General features: G+C 45.5%; 1 protein-coding gene across 4 annotated transcripts in view; it reads left to right on the forward strand.

The window, feature by feature from the left end:
• LRP5 (LDL receptor related protein 5) overlaps positions 1-14085 on the forward strand; it is a 258401-nt gene that overhangs the window by 228299 nt on the left and 16017 nt on the right. For 3 of the 4 annotated variants that reach the window (XM_039538081.1, XM_039538082.1, XM_039538084.1), the window contains 2 exons: positions 5138-5347; positions 9148-9273. In XM_039538081.1, the coding sequence (XP_039394015.1) occupies positions 5138-5347; positions 9148-9273 (336 nt within the window). Of the gene's footprint in view, positions 1-5137; positions 5348-9147; positions 9274-9603; positions 9961-14085 lie in introns of those variants that run through there. The other variant, XM_039538083.1, reaches the window with a different exon arrangement.

The raw sequence follows: 14085 nt of genomic DNA on the forward strand, positions 1-14085 counted from the left end.
TGGTACGGTACGGTACGGCGTACCGGCAAGAGCCAGTACGCCATGCCGGACTGCACCGGCTTCCGTGGCGGGGATTTAAAGGGCTCTGGGCTTCCCGCCACAGTGGGCAGCCCAGAGCCGCTTAAATCCCATCTGCGGCTCCGGCAGCCGGGCTGGGGCTGGATTTAAAGGGCTCTGAGCTGCTGCGGCTGCAGTCAGCCCAGAGCCCTTTAAACCCCCCGCCCACGGCTCCAGCGGCCAGGCTGGGGCCGGATTTAAAGGGCTCAGAGCTCCCCCAGCTGCAGGAAGCCCAGAGCCCTTTGAATCCTGCCCGCGGCTCTGGCAGCCGGAGCTGCGGTGGGGATTTAAAGGGTCCGGAGCTCCACTGTGGCAGGAGCCCCAGGGGGCTCCCAGCCACCTCTGCAGCTGGGAGCCCCGGGTTGATTTAAAGGCCCTGGGACTCCCAGCCACAGCCGGTGCCCCAGGGCCTTTAAATCTTGAGAGGCCACGCCTCTTCCAGTTGAGGCCACGCCCCCTCAGGACTCCTGCAGTACCGGTAAGTCCTGTAAGTTACTTTCACCCCTGAGGACAGGAAACATCAGCTTTATTTTTAGTTTTAAATGAATTTGGCCAATGTTTAATGTTTTTAAATATAAAATTGTTAATGGAATAAAAAAGTTCCTTCAGTTTAATACTGCTTCTGTTAAGAAATCGGTCTATCTGGGTTTTTATAATGTAGGCCAATACCATGGTGTCTGAGCATAACGGAACCTCACTCTGCTGACTCAGCACCCAGGGCCCAGTTGTGCAAGGTGCCAAGCGTTTCTGAGAGGCACTGAGAACTCCAGTCCTATTGACTCCAATGTGAGTTAAGGGTGTTCCACATTTTGCAGGATCAAGGTCCCAGCACTTAGTCCCCCAGGCTGCCGGTCCAGCACCACTTTCCCATCCATTTTTTGTTACTCTTTTGCATTTCTAAATCATGCAAATCTGCATGTTTTGGGGAGGAAAGCCTCAGAAGTATGGATCAGCCTTCAGGGTACATCTTCACTACCCGCCGTATCGGCGGGTAGCAATCGATTTCTCGGGGATCGATATATCACGTCTCATCTAGACACGATATATAGATCCCTGAATGAGCTCCTGTCGACTCCGGAACTCCACCAACCCGAACGGCGGTAGCGGAGTCGACATGGGGAGCCGCGGACATTGATCCCGCGCAGTGAGGACGGTAGGTAATTCGATTTAAGATACTTCGACTTCAGCTACATTATTCACATAGCTGAAGTTGCGTATCTTAGATCGATTTCCCCCCGTAGTGTAGACCAGCCCTCAGAGCCTGAGCCAATCCCCAGTGAAATCAATGGAGAGGCTACTATTGGCATTGAGGCCCTCAGCTCTTTGTGGACCACCAGCTGTTGGTCCATGGACCATGGTTTCAGAATCTGTTTTACTGTATGCTCTCAATTCTCTGCTCAACACTGTGATACGTACTCCTGGTACTACAGCATTACAGGAGGTCCCCATTCCCCCAGTCTATTTTCAGTGGCCCAGGACAAAGGGAAGCAGTCAAGATTGGACAAGGATTGAATGCATTTCTTCCATAAACTTTACTAGCACTAGTTATTTCCCACTGGAGAGGGTTAGTATTGCCTAAATGTGTGAGAGAATTAATTTTAGAATTAATCAGGAGGAGCTGGAAATTCCTGACCTCCATATAATTTCCCTTTAATTTAAAATAATCTGTGTGTATCAGGCAGTGCTCCTTTTAGCAGTATAATAAGAGTCTTTGTGCGCTGTAATCTTCTGAACAAATTAAATAGCAGCTGTAATTGAAAGAAATGTTATATTTGCATGCATGGCTGAGCTCTTAAGTAATTTATTCAGCAAATTATTTGAATCTAGTGCTGATTAATGTTTTTACTGTGTATCCAAATTCTGTAATCTTATTTTGTGGCATTAAAAAAAAAAGTTTAAATGCCAGAGAGGAAAAGAGCAAGTTAGTCACAATTATCATTATTCCATAATTAAATCTTAGAGCAGAGATACCACTGACTCACATCGTCCATTACACTTGTCATTTCTTGTGGAATACATCTGGTACACAGAGGCAGGAACTGCCTGCAAGTGGTTTCTCTGACGTAAGAGAATGATTCAGGGACTGTCATTATGGGAAAAAATACAAAAAAAAAGTTGCAACTCTTTTAAGCACCTTTCACAAAAATGGTACAATAAACACTATCAGACTGCCAACAGTAAAGGTTAAAAGCAGCCACAAATATATTTTTCTTCTAACAAATTTTAAATGTTAGCCAGAGTGTTTTGAATGATAGGACAGATTATTTGATTTTGTTGTTGTTATTGTTTAGAGGTGAAACACCACTTTGATTTTTATCCCATTTCTTCCAAACACTAAAGTTAGGCTCACTGGATGATTGGGCAGGTGAAAGGAAGTATGAAGGAAATGGTATGTGGAGGTCAGAAGTAGAATGTGGCCAGTTTTCAGATGCATCCTTATGGACATTGTTTAGCATACAACAGGATTTGTGCCCTTACCTCTCCCTTTGCAGGTGTATACTGCATTCATTTAGTAGTAGTAGTAGTGGTAGTAATAACAACTTGTATTCTAGTAGTAGGTAGAGGCCCAAACCAAGCCTGGGATGGTTTCATGCAAGGCATTCTACAAATGTAGAGGGAGAGACTCTCCCTGCCCCACGGAGCTTACAGACTACATGTAGACTGGGTTACAATACAAAATGCTACAGCGTTCGCACGCACTGACCACAGAAGACTGGTCAGTGTAGACCAGGACAAATCATGGTCAGCATGACGTCAGCGAACCACAATTAAATCCTGCTGGGTTGAGGGCTCAGTCATGGTTAGCTGACATGATGGTTAACGTGGTATGCTCTGGTCTGTAGAGTCAGTTAACTCAGTTCTTCTTAGTAACCATTTTCAAACACCGTAAAATGCTTTAGGGGTGACAACAGCTCTGCCTTAGATGCCTGGAAATGTTAGTTTTAAATTGAGCACCGTTTCTTTCTACTTTATGAGGGTCAGGCACTTGGAAAGTGAGCCTAGAATCTCTGTCCTGTGGAAGTAAAACATCTGAGATGGTTGTTGAAATACTGACACTGGTTTTGTATTATGAGCGTGTTCCCCCTCGCCATCTTTGTCTTGTCAATTCTTTCCACACTGTCCCCTCATCTTTCTCCTTCCTGTCTTAGAGCCTGCTTCTCTCTCCATTCAGCCGCTCCCCACTTCCAAGCTCATCTATACTCTCATGCCGTATCACTGATCAGACTTATCTCGTCACCAGGGCCGCCCAGAGGATTCCGGGGGCCCGGGGTCTTCGGCGGCAGGGGGCCCTTCCGTTCCGGGACCCACCGCCGAAGTGCCCCGAAGACCAGCGGCAGGAGCACCCCGCCGCCGAATTACTGCCGAAGCGGGACCCGCTGCTGAAGTGCAGCCTGGTCTTCGGCGGTAATTCGGCGGGGGGTCCCCGCCGCGGGTCTTCGGGGCACTTCGGCGGCAGGTCCCGGAACGGAAGGGGCCCCCCGCCGCCGAAGACCGGGCTGCGCTTCGGCGGCGGGTCCCACTTCCCCCCCGGCCCCAGCCTCTTGCCCCCGGCTCCCTCCTCACGCGCAGCCTCAGCGCCTCGGCTGAACAGCCGCAGCGTGTCTCCGGCGGGGCCTGAGCTCCGTCCCGCTCACAGCCGCGTGGGGAGGGGGCGGGGCTGGGAGCTCCGGGCCCAGCGGAGGGAGCAGAGCTCAGGCCGGAGCTCCCAGCCCCGCCCCCTCACCACGCGGCTCTGAGCGGGGCGGGGCTCAGGGGCTCCGGCGGAGACTCGGCGCTTGGTGCGCTGAGGCTCCAGGAGAGGGGGGGAGGCGGGAGCCTCCGCTGTTCTCTTGGGGGCCCCTGCGGAGCCCGGGGCCCGGGGCAAATTGCCCCCTTTGCCCCCCCCCTCTGGGCGGCCCTGCTCGTCACTGCCTGTCGCTTTGCTGCCTTCCTCCATCAAGCACTTCCTCTTCATCTCCATTTTCAAGGCTCTAACTGTGGCCTGAACAAACCATCTGTCTCATTTCCCCCTCAGTACCTCCCTCCCTCTGTTCCTGAGGCTGCCCCCTGCAGCAGGAGCTTTGATGCCCTGCATCTCAGCAACTGAGCTGGATTTTTTCCCTGTTGGCGATCTGCTGCTGACAACTGGTGTGCAGGGCAGAAAGCAGGAAATAGGAAGAGTTGCTGAATGTTGTAGGAAATCACTACTGGGGAAAAAAACAACAAACCCAGCTTTCTCCATCTGCAGGCCCCTATGCTATGCCCTACAGAACTTCCAGCTTCTAGAGTAAATGAAGCAGGGATCTTACAAATAGCTTCATTCTCTCCGCAGCCCTGATTCATTCTCTGTGCCCAGAATGAGGCAGGGATCCTTTAGAAAAAAAGTGTGTGATCATGTATTTAAAGATTGTATCATAGGGTATATGCATCAGGGGGGTGAATAAAGATTACACGGGCAACCTAAAATTTGGCATTTTCTAACTTTTGAATGCTTAACTTTGCAACCTTAATATGCTTAACACGGAGTTATTTTAATGTTGTGTGTGTGTATGTATGTACGTACCTGTGTGTATTATGTATGAGTGTTTATATATGTATATAACATTAAACGTACCTAGGATTTTTATATAGTACCAGTCACTGTGACGCCAGTGAATTATCAGCTTTTTGTTGTTAAAGAATAGCATCAGCACGTAATGTTCTTAGTAGATTTTTCCTGGAAAACTCAATAAGTACTATTTTAAAAAATTTGAATGCCTCTCTCAAGAAATATCTTCCGTGAGACCTTAGCTTGTAGGGAAAAATTCTAACCTCTATTGCCCACAGATGGTTCCCATTGGTAGCTCAGCATGTCTGAGAGTAGAACTTGCCTGTCAGTGCTTGAAAGTGATTTTTTTTTTTAAATTTAGCCCTTGGTAACGTTTCCAGTTGCACTGGATCAAAAAAATGTATTCAAAATTCATTCATGATAATAAGACTGTTTGAAGGATAAAGCGTGTTTTGGAAACAAGTACACTTTATTATAAAAGAGAAAAGAAAAGGTGAGACAAAAGTTTGTCTTTGCAAAACCTATATTTGCTTTAGCTTTTGATTGTTTCAGGAGCTAACCGTGTGACACTGGAGGACTCCAACATCCTGCAGCCAATGGGACTGACTGTGTTGGGGAATCACTTGTACTGGATTGACCGTCAGCAGCAGATGATTGAGAGAGTTGAGAAAACCAGTGGATACAAGAGGACTAGAATCCAAGGCCGAATTGCTCACTTGACAGGCATTCATGCAGTGGAAGAAGTTGATATGGATGAATTTTGTAAGTTTATTTCAGTGCCATGTATTCTTGATTGCTCTGGTGATGGGTTCTCTTAAACATCTGAATCAGACACCCAGTGTGTATCCTAGCATGTGAATTTCTGATTCTTCAGTTTCTGATTTGTTGTGAGTTTTTGTGTTCATCTTAAACATAATGTGCCCGGGTTTTTTAGTAAGCACTGTTTGAAACCAGGTTGGTTTTTGCTCATGAAAAATGGTACATATAATTTTGGGTATTTATGTAACACTCAAAAATACACCAGGCGTTCTACAGACTTATAAAACAGATTTCTGCTGTAAAGAAATGACAATTTGTACACAAAATACAGGCATAGGGCTTGATTGTGAGGGGTGCTGAACACTCTCACCTCAACCCAGCTAAGCACTTAAGCATGTGACCAGCCCCATTGACTTCACATAAGTTCTTAGCTGGATTGCGGCCAGTCCAGTGTGCTCACCACCTTGCAGGATGGACCTCCCAGAAGAGGAAGTAATGCAAACCTCTTTTCCCATTTCTGTCATGAATAATCACTGCACAGAAAGATGGCTATCTGATGTTGTAGTACTCCTCTACCCCGATATCACGCTGTCCTCGGGAGCCAAAAAATCTTACCGCGTTATAGGTGAAACCGCATTATATCAAACTTGCTTTGATCCACTGGAGTGTGCAGCCCTGCTTCCCCCTTCCCTCCCCCCCCCCCCCCACCCGGAGCACTGCTTTACCGCGTTATATCCAAATTTGTGTTATATCGGGGTAGAGGTGTAGTTAGCAATCTATTCAGCATGCACATGCATAATACAAAATTTGCTCCTGAAGCTGCTTAGAAAATAAAAACAAAACTAGATGTAGGCTGTTTGATTCAGAGAGGTTAATTACACTAGCCTTTCACCATTGCAAACCTGTGATCACACGTGTTTTACTGTGTACCATAAGGGAGTTATTCCACATAAGATTAGGGGAATCAGCTATAAGAAAAATAGCTATGCTTTACATCTGCGTTTCTAAAAGAGGCATCAAGGAGCGAGGGGGGCTTTTGTTGAACCGCAAAGTGTGGAAGGGGGGCTCCTTTTAAAATAGTTCACTGCAGTACATCTCCACTGATCCTGGTGATCCTAGGGGGAGAGACATAAGGGAGGAGAAGCTATGTATTGCTTGCCCTGCCTACCCTACCTTAGAAACAAGGATGGAAAAACATACTGGAGTAGCAGGCATGCGAGCATGAAACACTGTTGCAACAAAAGTAACATTGAAAACTGGCTAGGACTGTCTGTTTCACTTTGCTTCTCCTAGAGAGCAGTGCTGGAGGTCAGACATAATCTGGGAGAAGGGAGAGATCCAGAAAGAAGAGGAAAAAGGAAAAAAATATGGGAGAGACACACCCTTCGTTAATTTTAGGATGTGTGCGTTAGCCTTCCAAGTGATCACCTAATCATAGTCTTGTCCTTCCCATTTCATCTCCCTCTGGGCGGGGGGGTGTTTTTCTGTGCTTGCTTGTTTTTTGTTGTCTTCATTTAGATTGCAAGCTCTTCAGCACAGGGATTCTGTCTTTGTTATTGTAACACACCATGTATGTTTATGTCATTATGTAAGTACTAATAACGAGGCTAAGACTTGACCAAGCAGAGCAAGGAGCTGCACCAGTGGGTTAGTGGAAACATACCATAATCTGGTTCCACTTTTGGTCTCTTTCTCCAGGAACCAGCAGATGTTAGAACTGTAGAGACACTCAGCCCCTGGGGATGGTAGTAATGGGTCCCCTCTGGCTGACTGACAGAGAAGTGCTGATGAGATACAGGAGGTCTTCTGTCAAACTCTCCACATCTGAAAGAAGGATGGTGCAGGGCCTTTGAGGAGAGAGAAAGATGTTAACTGGGGGATTGAGAAGGGGATCCGAGAAAACCTCCCAAAAAGAGGAAGAGAATTAAAAAAGAGAGAGAAAGAAAAGACTGTGGAAAGATGCAGAGAATGAAAGAGACAGAATGGCAGAATAAGGGAGAGTAAAGGAGTGGTGGGGAAAGGAAAAATATGCCCAATACAGAAGGGGCTTGGAAGGTGACCTGAAGGTAGGGGGTGGTTGTGTGTGTGTTTGTTTAATTTTAGGATATCATGTCTGTTTCTTTTATCTACTCATCTAATAAACTATGATTGATAACTTCTCTGGGGGTTGAAAGACACATGGAAAGAAAATGTCCTGATATTTTCAAATCTTTTTTTCCATCCACCCATTACCGCTACTGTTTGAAAAAGCCATTAACTAGAATAGCAGGAGGTGGGTGCATTGGCAGAACTGTGTAGGGGGAAACCTGTGTGATGTTTGCTTGCACTCTTGCTAATCCTTGTTTTATAAGCACTGAAACCCTCAAATTTCAAAAATAAGAGTGTAGGAATCATTTGTTTAAAAAAATAGGAATTGGAGCCATTTTAGTGCATTTGTTCTAGAATTTTGCAAACGATTAACCCCTTTTCTTTCACAATATGTAATATTCACCATTCCTAGCCTTTTCTCTAGCGTGTCCTTGCTCCACTCCCAGTGTCTCTCCAAGGTACCCTTACTTTACTGCTGCAAACAGATTTTATTTTTTTAATTTAAGCACTATTCAGAGAATTGGGAAATGATTTTCACATGCTAAATCATGAATGGTTTTTAAAAAAAAAAGTTGGGGGGAAGTGCTTTATTTTGTTTATGGCAAGGATCTTGCTTTCTACTTCGAGTCACACTTGAAAAGAATCGCCCTTCAGGGCTGAAATCTGAAACTTGTCCTTTAAAGGTGAATCTCTGTTGCCACAGAACAATTTAAAAATTTTTTTTTTCTTTTGCTCTTCCAACAGTCCATGCTGCGTGCAGTGGTATCTTAAGACTATATATAAAAATTATATGTTTATTAAAAGTGAAGGCAGATTTCTGTGCTAAATCCCTGATTAACGAATCTGAGCAGATGGAGAGCACATTTGGCACAGAAATAATTAACTATATTTATATTCCCCACCCCCCCCTTTGTAAAAATCTTAGAACTTACTAGTACTGGATCCAAGAATGCATCATTCTGTGACATAACAAATATGGGCTCCACTCCAACAAGATGCTTCAGCATGTGCTTAAGTGTAAGCACATACAGGAAGTGGTGTAATCCAGTGGATAGGGCATTAGACTAAGACTCAAGAGACCTGGGTTCTATTCCCAGCTCTGCCATCTGTCTGCTTCTCTTTGTCTGTCTTGTCTATTTAGGTTGCCTATTTGAGGAGCTATTGGGTGCTTAGCACTTTTGAGGCTACTTACCTAAGTGCCTAAATGTGGGTTTAGAAGTCTTAACTGTACCTACTATTTTTTTTTTTAAATCTTGGCCCATATATGTATTTTTATGTGTGTGTACATATGTGTACTTCAGTTTTGTAAATAATTTTGGGATCCTTCGAGATTAAGTGTACTGAAGAGGCCTTTTGTTTGGTTTAAACAAAAGTATCACGTCTCTTCTTAATGTCCAGTTCGCAGATGAAATGCAGATGAAGTCTACTCATTCTTTAAGTGTAGTCTTTTACAAGAAGCTTCTACTAGTTTCTTTGCATCTGAGTTTCTAAATATTTAAAGGATTTCTGAGAAGTCCATATATCTTGGTGTTCAGGAGCAATTTTCCTAGAGAGACTATAAATCAGCTACTGAGCAGTGACCTGGGAAGTCATGCATTTACTGTGTTCATGTCTAGTGAAAGTTGGTAGTTCTTACAGAAACCAGCTTTGCACTACCTGAACATCCTTATTTATTGACAGTGTACAATATTCCATTCCATGTGTTGTTTATGCAGCTGCACATCCATGTTCCCGTGACAATGGTGGCTGTTCACACATCTGCATTGCAAAAGGAGATGGAACCCCAAGATGCTCATGCCCAGATCATCTTGTACTTTTACAGAACCTCTTAACATGTGGAGGTAAGTGAATTAATTTAATAGGGCTTTTTATATAGGGAGCACGTATCCATAAAGACTCTCAGGGCTCCTGGGGTCAAGAAGCTGCATAGTCAGATTTGGGCTTGATGGCGTCATATGTTTAAGGTGCTATTAAGTGTTGACAGATAGTCAAATGAGAATTTATTTTTAACTATCTTTGTTTTTAAAGGATGGGATTTTCAGAAGTCAACTCTGCTCTCATTAAAGTGAATGGTAAAACTCCCATTGATTTCAATGGAGGAGCAGTTAGGCCAATACTGAGTGCTTCTGAAACTCCCACTCAAACTGTATGTATTTGTAACTTTTGCACAGGTATTCTGTTAAGACCAGTCTTAGCTCTGCATGGTGGATCTCTTCTTCCATGTTTCAATCTCCAGCCATGTCCAGAATTTCCATCTGTGTCAACAGGAAGTGCACTCGTAAGGAAGAGCAGAGTACGAGAACTCAGATCTGCTTTGCTTTATTTTCCTTGTCCAAGAACCAATAGAAGAGAGGGGGGAAATTGGGAAACGGCGAACACAAAGGCTCACGTACACTCACCTTCCTGCTAATTTACATTAGTGGTGCTTCCTTTCATCCCCTCTATTCTCATGCATGTTTGCCCCCTCTCCTCCCAATGTGTGGTCACAAGTTCCACTGTGATAAACTTTAACCTAGTCATTTCACCTGCACTTTCCTGAATGTATGTAGGCTCTGACTAAAGATATCTACACAGTTCTGTAGAAACGTGAGCCCAGATTCAGTGCTTGGATGCACACACACAGTTCCCCTGGACGTAACTGGTACATCCATAGTCAAAACTTGGCCCTTACTCCATAAGATCTGGTGTTTTGATCTTTGAATCTATGTCTCTGTCTTCATTGCCAGCAAAATGCCCCTCTGGGCCTCGGAAGATTTAGCACTTGAATTGATACTTACTGAAGTGTGTCTGATGTGACTGATTGGATTGTTGTGCTGTAAACCCGCTTGGTAGAGTGTGACTATGTTGCATTAGGCTGTGATGACATAGTGTGGCACAGGACAGTGCTGACACGTCATAAGACCATATGTGACATTTCGCAAACCCGGAAATTAGTGTCTGAGTATGACTTTGATGCACTCTGTTGCTAATAAAATCAAGACAATTCTGGTGATCCCAAGATGGGTAGTGACCCTGTTCATTATAGTAGCTCTCTTAATCCCCTACTTTATGCTTTCCTGCCTCTTTACCAATCCCAGGAGTTTTCACTGTTTGTAGCACTGCACTTGCTGGGGGAATTAAAAAACCAAACAAACTCATTTCTTCTGGGAGGCCTCATATCTTCAATATTTTAGCTTTATCGCTGCACTCCAGATTTTTTAAAAAACATATTCATTTCTCTCTAGATTTCATGTGCTGGCTGAACTCTGACCTCCCCAGGGGAAGTCATTTCCATTATAAACTGTTTTCTTTCCCATGACCACAACACACTGTGTGGTTTCAGAGCAGTAGTGGTTACTTCTGGAGGCCAAAAAATAAATAAATCAGTCTACTCGTATTTCTCAATCTGTTGCTCCTGCAAGACATTGCCAGTGAGACATTTCTTACCTCCCACTGATTCATTATCTTCTCCTATAAATCTAACAAATTTAGGGCCTCCCTTTTGGTCTTCGTTCATTTTTATCTTATCCAGAGCCTGCTAATACTTTCTGACACATCCTGTCTGCATCATTAGCAACCCTGAGCCAGTATCTTTCAGTAGCCTGATAAAAAGGGGTTGCAGAGTGTCTGCCCACAGATGCTTTCACCAGTTTTAGGCCCAAATTTGTATCTGCTCACTGTAAGGGGGTACAATATTAAATGCAGCTCAGTGGCTGAATTCAGCTTCCAGGGAAGAGCTGGTCATTCTTATTTTCTGCATTGCCTGGAAATGTTGTGTCTGAATAGGAAATCCAGATTAGTTTTAATTCCTGAGTTTTCCCAGTTATTTGTATAAGTGACATATTAGTTTATTAAGAGCTGTTAATTTATTGCTTACAGTTGAGTTACTCAGTATTGCCAACTCCAAGCAATCAAAAATCATGACTCAGACCTCAAAAATCAAAATTAGCTTAAAAAATCATGAGATTAAAAATAATAAATGTTGGGTTCTTGTTATTTGCCTTTTGGGGTTTGAGCTGCTGGGATACACTTGGGACACTTTTTCAAGCTTTTCTCCACAACCAAGAGGGCTAGAAACTTTAGTTTAAATGAAAGATCAGATTTCTCATGTAGTCGTATGACTCTGGGAGATGGGGCTTTAAGAAAAACACAAAAATACCTATTGATTTTTACTTCCCCCATTGTCACCAAGAGGGAGATTTTCTGATGCTGGCTGTTAAAAGAGAATTCTGTATTACAAGGTGGCCATGCTGGGCCCTTCTGTATTATGCAGCATTTGTTACACAACAAGTACAGTAACATTGTCACCACGGAGCCATTGTATGAAGATATTGTTGCTGTTAGAATCATAGAATGTCAGGGTTGGAAGGGACCTCAGGAGGTCATCTATTCCAGCCCCCTGCTCAAAGCAGGACCAATCCCCAGACATATTTTTGCCCTAGATCCCTAAATGGCCCCCTCAAGGATTGAACTCTCAACCCTGGGTTTAGCAGGCCAATGCTCAAACCCCTGAACTATCCGTCCCTGCAGGGAAAACTACATCTTCCTCCTGGAAGATCAGTATGAGAATTCTAACAACATTTCATTGATTTTTTTCAGACACTACCGCTTAACATAAGACCATGCCTTATATATTCACTATAACAAATGTGTAATGTGATAATCCATTGTAGTTCTTTAACACAGCTGATGTACACATTATAGGGAGGTAGTAGTATCTAGTGGCTAGGTCCTGGACTGGGACTCAGGAAATCTAGGTGGTTCTTCGAGTGCTTGGTCATGTCCATTCCATTGTAGGTGTGTGTGCTCACCACATGCACCAGTGCTGGAAGTTTTTCCCCCAGTGGTATCCGTAGGGGACCAGCTCCGGTGCCCTCTGGAGTGGTGCGCATATGCACCAGTATAAGGGGCACCACCGGCTCCCCACTCCCTCAGTTCCTTCTTATCGCCAGTGATGGTGCTGCAAAGTCTCCTTGCCTTGGGCGTCCCCTCCAGATGTGGCTGGCATCAGTCTACTCCCCGGCCAGACATCACCTAGATACGGTCATCATGATCCTGCCGCAGGTACTTACCTCCCTGCAGTGGTGGTCCAACACGATTCTGGTGTTGGAAGGTGTGCCGTTGGCGAGCCTGTGACCCATGGTCTCCCTGATTTCAGATGCCTCTGACCTCGGTTGGGGAGTGCCTCTCCGTACACTGTGGACTCGAGTTATGGTCATGGGAGGAGCTCACGTTACATATAAACATAAGGGAGCTCAGAGCCATCTGTCTGACTTGCGGTGTCTTCCTTCCCCAACTGTCTGGTCGGTGGTGCAGATGTTGTCGGACAATTCGGCCTCCATGCTCTGTCAACAGGCCAGGTGGGAGCTCATTCGTCAGCTCTGTGCCAGGAGGCCCTCTGTCTGTGGGACTTCTGCATTCAGCATGTGATCCATCTGGAAGCCTCGCACCTCCCCGGTGTCCGGAACATGCTGGCGAATCACCTCAGCAGGTCCTTTTTCTCTCACCACGAGTGGTCCCTTCGGTTGGAGGTCATCAGAATGCTATTCCAGAAGTGGAGAACTCCCTGAGTGGACCTGTTCGCCACCAGACAGACCAAAAAGTGTCATCAGTTCTGCTCTCTCCAGGGCCTCGGCAGAGGCGCACTTTCCGATGCCTTTCTCCTGTCATGGTCAGGAGACCTCATGTACGCCTTCCCGCCAATTCTGCTCATCAGCAAAGTCCTCTCAGAAATCAAGAGGGACAAGACATGAGTCATTGTGATTGGCCCAGCATGGCCTCGCCAGCATTGGTTTGGCATGCTCATGGACCTGGCCATAGCAGCCCTGTGGCCACTTTCCAGCCACCCGGACCTTCTCTCTCAGGAGCACAGTTGACTCCTGCACCCGAACCTCGCCTCTCTCCACCTCACAGCTTGGATGCTGCATCGCTGAATCCAGAGGAACAAGCCTGCTCTAGTCATATACAGCAGGTTATCTTGGAGAGCAGAAAGCCCCCAACCACAGCAGCTTACCTGAGAAAGTGGAAGTGTTTCTCCTGCTGGGGGTCAGAGCAGAATATCTCCCAGACTCAGTCATATCTGCAGTCTATCCTGGATTACCTGCTTCATTAAAAGCACCAGGGCCTTGCCTTCTATTCAGTCAAGGTGCACCTGGCTGCCATATTGGCCTTCCATCATCTCATCCAGTGTAGATCGGCATTCTCGCATGAGATGTTGATCAGGTTCCTGAAAGGCCTTGAAAGACTCTTTCCACCAATCAGGGACCCAGTTCCCCAATGAGACTTCAACCTGGTCCTCTCCAGGCTCACCCTTTGAGCCTATGGCTTCTTGTTCCCTTTTCTGCTTGTCGTGGAAGGTTGCATTCCTTGCTATTACTTCAGTGAGACGGGTCTCCAAGATTAAAGCCCTCACTTCGGAGCCCCCGTACATGGTATTCTACAAGGACAAGGTCCAGCTGTGGCCCCATCCGTTCTTCCTGCCAAAGGTGGTGTCACACTTCCATGTCAACCAGGATATCTTCTTCCTGGTGTTCTGTCCAAAGCCTCACATGACCAATGAAAAGAGGCGGCTGCACACTCTATATGTCAGGCGCGCCCTGGCTTTCTACCTGGAGTGCAGCAAACCCTTCCGCAGATCCACCCAGCTCTTTATTGCTATAGCTGACAGGATGAAG

Source organism: Mauremys reevesii, linkage group 4, assembly GCF_016161935.1.
Source record: "Mauremys reevesii isolate NIE-2019 linkage group 4, ASM1616193v1, whole genome shotgun sequence".
In the NCBI taxonomy this organism is placed as follows: Eukaryota; Metazoa; Chordata; order Testudines; family Geoemydidae; genus Mauremys; species Mauremys reevesii.